Source organism: Pinus tabuliformis, chromosome X, assembly GCF_031772625.1.
Source record: "Pinus tabuliformis cultivar Carrire ecotype Pingquan chromosome X, CPIR1, whole genome shotgun sequence".
Classification (NCBI taxonomy): Eukaryota; Viridiplantae; Streptophyta; class Pinopsida; order Pinales; family Pinaceae; genus Pinus; species Pinus tabuliformis.
The window spans coordinates 1,022,671,927-1,022,679,652 of NC_142308.1; the positions used below are offsets into that span (position 1 = coordinate 1,022,671,927).

General features: G+C 39.5%; 2 protein-coding genes and 2 pseudogenes across 2 annotated transcripts; all 4 read left to right on the forward strand.

The window, feature by feature from the left end:
• The first annotated feature begins 423 nt into the window (after positions 1–423).
• Positions 424–1,224, forward strand: LOC149143215 (lipase-like; annotated as a pseudogene).
• A 199-nt stretch (positions 1,225–1,423) lies between these two features.
• On the forward strand, positions 1,424–1,969 carry LOC149143216 (uncharacterized). Its single transcript, XM_089451729.1, has one exon. It carries the CDS (start codon positions 1,424–1,426, stop codon positions 1,967–1,969), a length of 546 nt encoding a protein of 181 aa, XP_089307855.1.
• Positions 1,970–5,339: 3,370 nt separating this feature from the next.
• Positions 5,340–6,140, forward strand: LOC149143217 (lipase-like; annotated as a pseudogene).
• Positions 6,141–6,339: 199 nt separating this feature from the next.
• On the forward strand, positions 6,340–6,885 carry LOC149143218 (uncharacterized). Its single transcript, XM_089451730.1, has one exon. It carries the CDS (start codon positions 6,340–6,342, stop codon positions 6,883–6,885), a length of 546 nt encoding a protein of 181 aa, XP_089307856.1.
• Positions 6,886–7,726: the final 841 nt, after the last annotated feature.

The following is a 7,726-nucleotide window of genomic DNA, read 5'->3' on the forward strand; positions in this document are numbered from 1 at the left end:
TCGCCTTCGGCCAAACTTTCTGTTATCACTCAAGAAAAAAGTTTAAATTTTTCACATCAGTTCAATGGTTTGTCAAAGGCACATAAATACTTTCTATCAGTTTCGCAGCGCAGCTCGGTTTAGGTGATTTCGTAGCGGAAAACATTGAGTTTGCACTAACTGCGCTACGAAATGGGAAATTCGTGCTGATCCATAGCACATCTCATCCCAGCTGTCATAGTTCTGCAAGAATTTTACGGGAATAGCATGTGTAAGGTCTTGCATGACGGTCACAATATGTTCTTCCTGCTTATGTGTAAGGAATGGAAATAAGCTGCCTTCTGTATCACTCATGTTCCAAGTTGGCGGTAATGCAACATATCATAATATGGGTGCTTGCAAAGAGATGGTTGACAGTTGTACAAGCAAAAGTTGCGGTGGTCTATGATTCATTCTTGGCGGTGGGAAAATCTCAAAATTTTCATTCTGTTGGTTCTGTGCAGCCCTATACTTTGTGCAGGAAGAGATTTGAGGACAGGGATTCTGGTTCCCAAACGTCATGGACACATCTATAATCGCACGGTTGTCAAGATTCTTGCAGAATATACATCTACGGTGTATATGAGTGACCTGAATGCTCTTATCTCTTGGACTTGTTCGAGATGCAGTGGTTCGACAAAGAAATTCCAGCTGATAGAACTCATAGTGGATGTAGAACATTGCCTTCAGGCATTTGTGGGTGTAGCAGAAGACCTTGGGGCCATTGTCATTGCATTTAGGGGTACACAAGAGAACAACATTCGGAACTGGGTAGAAGATTTGCTTTTCAAGCAGCTTGATCTTAATTACCCTGGCATGTCTGGTTCAATGGTACATCAAGGATTTTATTCTGCCTACCATAATACAACATCGCGTCCGAGGATTTTAGAAGCGGTAGAGAAAATCCAGAAGAGGAATAATGCACTATCCATTATGATTACAGGGCATTAAATGGGTGGAGCTATGGCTTCCTTTTGCGCACTTGAGCTTACGGTAAACTATGGAGCAAAGGGTGTCCAAGTTGTGACTTTTGGGAAGCCTCGTATTGGAAATTCGGTGTTTGCTGATTTTGATAATACATTTGTATCAAAACATATACATGTCTCTCATGCCCATGATATTGTTCCACATTTGCCTCCTCAGCTTACCAAGTTGCAACATCATGCAAAGCAGATTTCCACGACTGTAAAAGGTGTAGCTATGTGACACCTAAAAGTGAAGGATATGAAATCTGAAGTAATAGACAGTAATCCATACAGTAGACTTATGGCATTAAAGCGAATGGGTATTGTGAACAACTATGAGCGGACTCTATAAGGATATCCATAAACCGGTTCCAGATGAAGTTTGCAGGGCTTTAAAGAAGAAACGAAAATCTTTCTCTGGGCTGTAACAAGCTTGATGTATGGAGCTGGTTGATGTGTACAAGATTCGCCTCCCAAAGTTCACTGTTAAAGTTGTAGTTCAATATATGCGAAAGGTAATCCAGAGGAAGGCGCATTTTGATATCATGGATCTTGATGTTGTTAAGATAGCGACAAAGTTTTTTATTGCTGCATTATTTGGACATGGCACAGGGGACCTTTTTATTCAGCCTCATCATTCAGATCTCATATATAACCCATATGCTGGTGATAAAAACATCATCAAGTTTGAGGGTGACCACAACTCTCCACGACCACCATTCTATTATGATTCAATAAGCATTTTCTTTCATAATGTCTTGCATCCTCCAGATGATTTGATTGAACAACATGCTTCTGAAAGTTTATATGACTACTTCGATGAATTAGGAAATCTGGATGAGAATGTGTTGCATGAAATTATTGGAGGTCCAGGATCCACACAAAATGACACCACCGAAGATGCCATTGATCATTTTCGCTCTAGGTGGCAAATGAGTAGAACTGAGGTACCTTTTGAATTTCCAGACAAATCAGAAAAACTGTAGGCATCATCCACGCAGAGGACTTAAGTGGACAGGAGAGGAAAGAAAACAGCGATGCTGAAGGTACATCCAATAAATGCGATAAAAGCAGTGACAGCATCCTTGACAAAAATTGTATTGATATTGTAGCAGCATTTCCCACAGGCAACCAAGTTTCTGACTGTCCTTTGGATAGATTTGCTCGAGTTTCAATTTCAATAAATGATGAAGAAAGGATGGTCATGGAAGCAATCATTGCCTCCCTTCGAGATCTGGAAACTGGAGAAGTTTCTCAAAATAAAACCTCCCAACCTACAGATACTATATCCTGTAAGAAAGCTTCAGAAACATCTTTTCAAGACATTTCTAGTGGCTCATGTGATGACTCATCTGCTGAAAGCAACACATCAACAAGCATATCTAAAGGAAGCCACCAACAGGGTAGTTTTTTTTCCATAATGACCAATAGCAACAGCTGCAACCAGTGGGTTTGTCTATGATGGCAGTATCCTTCAAATGGAAACCGTGAAGCTTAGCAAACAACAGCTATTCAATTTTGTGAGGAGTTTAGAGGAAGACTGTGTTTTTTAAATCACACAGCAGTTTCGTAGCGCGCTACGAAACTGCTGTAGGTGATGTTTTCAATGCAGAATAAACAGTTTGACCGGGAATGTTAGAAGAGAGACACCTGTACATCAATACAGCCTACAGCTCATCTGGAGACATGGTGTTTGGTAGCAGCGTTCCATACTTTGAGTTATTAAAGAGTTGGGAACATGCTGCTACATTTTCGGGGGATGGTAGGAGACAGGGACCTTAAAAATAGGTGTTTTGATCCTGAAGATAAATGATCCATCAGCGCTTACAGGTATCCAAAGTCAACGTTCCTTGCATTTGTAGCTCAATCATCTTGAGCCTAACCAACAAAAGACAGCTGTCAAAGATCAAGAAAGGAATCAGGCATACGAGGAGATGAAGCTAGAGTTTTAGTGTGATTAGGACTCTTTGTAATTACAACTCAATACTTTATGTATTTAATGTGTTTGTTTAAAATAGATAAGGGTAGTTAATGATAGGTCATCGAGCTCCCCTCATGCTGGAGGAGGAGACTCAAAGTAGTTTAGTTTGTTTTCCTATATATAGTGAAAACTCTGAGGTAATGAGGGTTGGATATTTATGAAAAAAACAGAGTTTTTTATATTGGCTAATGTAAAAGACTTTTGACAGTAATAGAAAGATTACTTTTTCTTCCCAAGATTCATCTTGTGTTCAAAGGCTCAGAATATATGTGGTTTTGTCTTTATCCTTTCTGTTTTACATCTCAATAGATATGCAATCACTCTGAATTCACCTAGTGCTCAGACTTCCTATGTATGTTTATGAGATGAGGTTCTTTTTGAGAAATGTTTTGATTGTTTAAACATTATATGCCTTGGCTTCCATGATTGAGTAGTTAATAGTTTACTGTAGAGGTGTTTGACTCCATGAGCCCAATGGAAGAAGTGTTATTTTGTTGTTCCAACCAGCTTATTTTCATGTACTGTTTGAAGAGTTAGCCATCTTTTCTTGTTATTAATTCATATCAAAAATCTGTGATAGAGCCCTCTCTGACTAAGGAGGCTAAGCCTTAGTCTAAAGCCTGGTTTGAAATAGTTGCATGAGATCTTGCTAAGTAGCAGCCCTTAGTACACGATTTTGTGATAACATTTTGGTGCGTCTGCCGGGAGCCTGATGATTACTCATTCCCGAAGTTTTAAGATTGAATTTCTGAAGGTAGCAGGAGTTCAAAGTGGTTTTCAAGGCTGCAAACCTAACTTGGCGACTCCATTGTTGAAGAATTCAAAGTTCATACATTCATGGTGATTCCACTGGAGTTATGAAGGACCCAGAAGCTGCCATTCTTAGTTCAAGGTATGCATGCATAGATTTCTCAGGAATTTATGGTTTCCCAAATCATTTTCCCAAGGATGCATATTTTCTAAGGAATGGTCCCAAATTCAACGGAGAAGATTTGAGTTTAACCTTGAAGCATATATCAGATTTTTGTGAATTTTTAGAGCTTCTTAGAGTTAAACACGAGGATGTTTGTATAAGGTTATTCTATGATTCACTTCAAGGGAAATGCAAACAGTGGGTTGAATGCTTTCGTGCCAAATCCATTAAGTCATTTCAAGACCTTTGGCTCATGTTTTTGGAGGAATGGATAGATAGGTCAGAGTTGGTGGCAGACTCTCCCTCAGTTGAAGATTTTAAGAAATGGAATAATGATTATAGCAAAGAAGAAACAAATGAATATTTTTCTTTGTCCTTGTCCTCATATCTAAAATCCTTTGACTGCAAGGCAGAGGATAAGATGAAATTTTTTGATGAATTTGCCAAAGACATTGAGAAAGACATTGAAGGTTTAGAAGCTCAAATTCAGGCATATAATTTTCATAATCATGATCATTATTTTCAGCAGCTTTCTATGGCAGAACATAAGGAGAGAGTATTGTTTCCTTTCTCTTTTACACTTGAGGAAATGCACACTGCTGTTGAAGGTTAGCTTGCACAGCCGGAAAGTTACATGAGAAATCAAGCTGATCATGTATTTTGGGATCCTATAGTTGATTACATGGAAGAGTTTTACTCTCCAGTGCTTCAGTTTACTTGTAAAGATCAGAGGCAATTTCAGTGGCAGCGGTCATTACACCATCATATTGGTTCTGAATTCCGATGCAGTCAAAGAAATCACATATCAGATAAAACAAAGGATTGGCTACATTGGAAATTTCATATTGATTGAGCAGAAAGAAGTTGAAATTGTTAGGGTAGGTAGGTAGGTAAATACAAATAAGCTCAAGGTCAACTGAGCATTTTTCAGTAGATGTAGCTTTCTTTCTCCTACAGTCATGCTTGTCAAGCAAATTTCTGTTTGTCATAAATGGATAAGGCACTGGTTCTACGAGTTCTTAGTGTACTACAGGAGCACACTATCCCAAGTGGAGCCACTGTTATCACTCAAGAAAAAATTTTAAATTTTTCACATCAGTTCAATGGTTTGTCAAAGGCACATAAATACTTTCTATCAGTTTCGCAGCGCAGCTCGGTTTAGGTGATTTCGTAGCGGAAAACATTGAGTTTGCACTAACTGCGCTACGAAATGGGAAATTCATGCTGATCCATAGCACATCTCAGCCCAACTGTCATAGTTCTGCAAGAATTTTACGGGAATAGCATGTGTAAGGTCTTGCATGACGGTCACAATATGTTCTTCCTGCTTATGTGTAAGGAATGGAAATAAGCTGCCTTCTGTATCACTCATGTTCCAAGTTGGCGGTAATGCAACATATCATAATATGGGTGCTTGCAAAGAGATGGTTGACAGTTGTACAAGCAAAAGTTGCGGTGGTCTATGATTCATTCTTGGCGGTGGGAAAATCTCAAAATTTTCATTCTGTTGGTTCTGTGCAGCCCTATACTTTGTGCAGGAAGAGATTTGAGGACAGGGATTCTGGTTCCCAAACGTCATGGACACATCTATAATCGCACGGTTGCCAAGATTCTTGCAGAATATACATCTACGGTGTATATGAGTGACCTGAATGCTCTTATCTCTTGGACTTGTTCGAGATGCAGTGGTTCGACAAAGAACTTCCAGCTGATAGAACTCATAGTGGATGTAGAACATTGCCTTCAGGCATTTGTGGGTGTAGCAGAAGACCTTGGGGCCATTGTCATTGCATTTAGGGGTACACAAGAGAACAGCATTCGGAACTGGGTAGAAGATTTGCTTTTCAAGCAGCTTGATCTTAATTACCCTGGCATGTCTGGTTCAATGGTACATCAAGGATTTTATTCTGCCTACCATAATACAACATCGCGTCCGAGGATTTTAGAAGCGGTAGAGAAAATCCAGAAGAGGAATAATGCACTATCCATTATGATTACAGGGCATTAAATGGGTGGAGCTATGGCTTCCTTTTGCGCACTTGAGCTTACGGTAAACTATGGAGCAAAGGGTGTCCAAGTTGTGACCTTTGGGCAGCCTCGTATTGGAAATTCGGTGTTTGCTGATTTTGATAATACATTTGTATCAAAACATATACGTGTCTCTCATGCCCATGATATTGTTCCACATTTGCCTCCTCAGCTTACCAAGTTGCAACATCATGCAGAGCAGATTTCCACGACTGTAAAAGGTGTAGCTATGTGACACCTAAAAGTGAAGGATATGAAATCTGAAGTAATAGACAGTAATCCATACAGTAGACTTATGGCATTAAAGCGAATGGGTATTGTGAACAACTATGAGCGGACTCTATAAGGATATCCATAAACCGGTTCCAGATGAAGTTTGCAGGGCTTTAAAGAAGAAACGAAAATCTTTCTCTGGGCTGTAACAAGCTTGATGTATGGAGCTGGTTGATGTGTACAAGATTCGCCTCCCAAAGTTCACTGTTAAAGTTGTAGTTCAATATATGCGAAAGGTAATCCAGAGGAAGGCGCATTTTGATATCATGGATCTTGATGTTGTTAAGATAGCGACAAAGTTTTTTATTGCTGCATTAGTTGGACATGGCACAGTGGACCTTTTTATTCAGCCTCATCATTCAGATCTCATATATAACCCATATGCTGGTGATAAAAACATCATCAAGTTTGAGGGTGACCACAACTCTCCACGACCACCATTCTATTATGATTCAATAAGCATTTTCTTTCATAATGTCTTGCATCCTCCAGGTGATTTGATTGAACAACATGCTTCTGAAAGTTTATATGACTACTTCGATGAATTAGGAAATCTGGATGAGAATGTGTTGCATGAAATTATTGGAGGTCCAGGATCCACACAAAATGACACCACCGAAGATGCCATTGATCATTTTCGCTCTAGGTGGCAAATGAGTAGAACTAAGGTACCTTTTGAATTTCCAGACAAATCAGAAAAACTGTAGGCATCATCCACGCAAAGGACTTAAGTGGACAGGAGAGGAAAGAAAACAACGATGTTGAAGGTACATCCAATAAATGCGATAAAATCAGTGACAGCATCCTTGACAAAAATTGTATTGATATTGTAGCAGCATTTCCCACAGGCAACCAAGTTTCTGACTGTCCTTTGGATAGATTTGCTCGAGTTTCAATTTCAATAAATGATGAAGAAAGGATGGTCATGGAAGCAATCATTGCCTCCCTTCGAGATCTGGAAACTGGAGAAGTTTCTCAAAATAAAACCTCCCAACCTACAGATACTATATCCTGTAAGAAAGCTTCAGAAACATCTTTTCAAGACATTTCTAGTGGCTCATGTGATGACTCATCTGCTGAAAGCAACACATCAACAAGCATATCTAAAGGAAGCCACCAACAGGGTAGTTTTTTTTTCCATAATGACCAATAGCAACAGCTGCAACCAGTGGGTTTGTCTATGATGGCAGTATCCTTCAAATGGCAACTGTGAAGCTTAGCAAACAGCAGCTATTCAATTTTGTGAGGAGTTTAGAGGAAGACTGTGTTTTTTAAATCACACAGCAGTTTCGTAGCGCGCTACGAAACTGCTGTAGGTGATGTTTTCAATGCAGAATAAATAGTTTGACCGGAAATGTTAGAAGAGAGACACTTGTACATCAATACAGCCTACAGCTCATCTGGAGACATGGTGTTTGGTAGCAGCGTTCCATACTTTGAGTTATTAAAGAGTTGGGAACATGCTGCTACATTTTCGGAGGATGGTAGGAGACAGGGACCTTAAAAATAGGTGTTTTGATCCTGAAGATAAATGATCCATCAGCGCTT

Bases quoted from the DNA above. Each gene is read 5' to 3' on its own strand.
- LOC149143216 (XM_089451729.1), top strand. From the start codon at position 1,424: ATGGAGCTGGTTGATGTGTACAAGATTCGCCTCCCAAAGTTCACTGTT.
- LOC149143218 (XM_089451730.1), top strand. From the start codon at position 6,340: ATGGAGCTGGTTGATGTGTACAAGATTCGCCTCCCAAAGTTCACTGTT.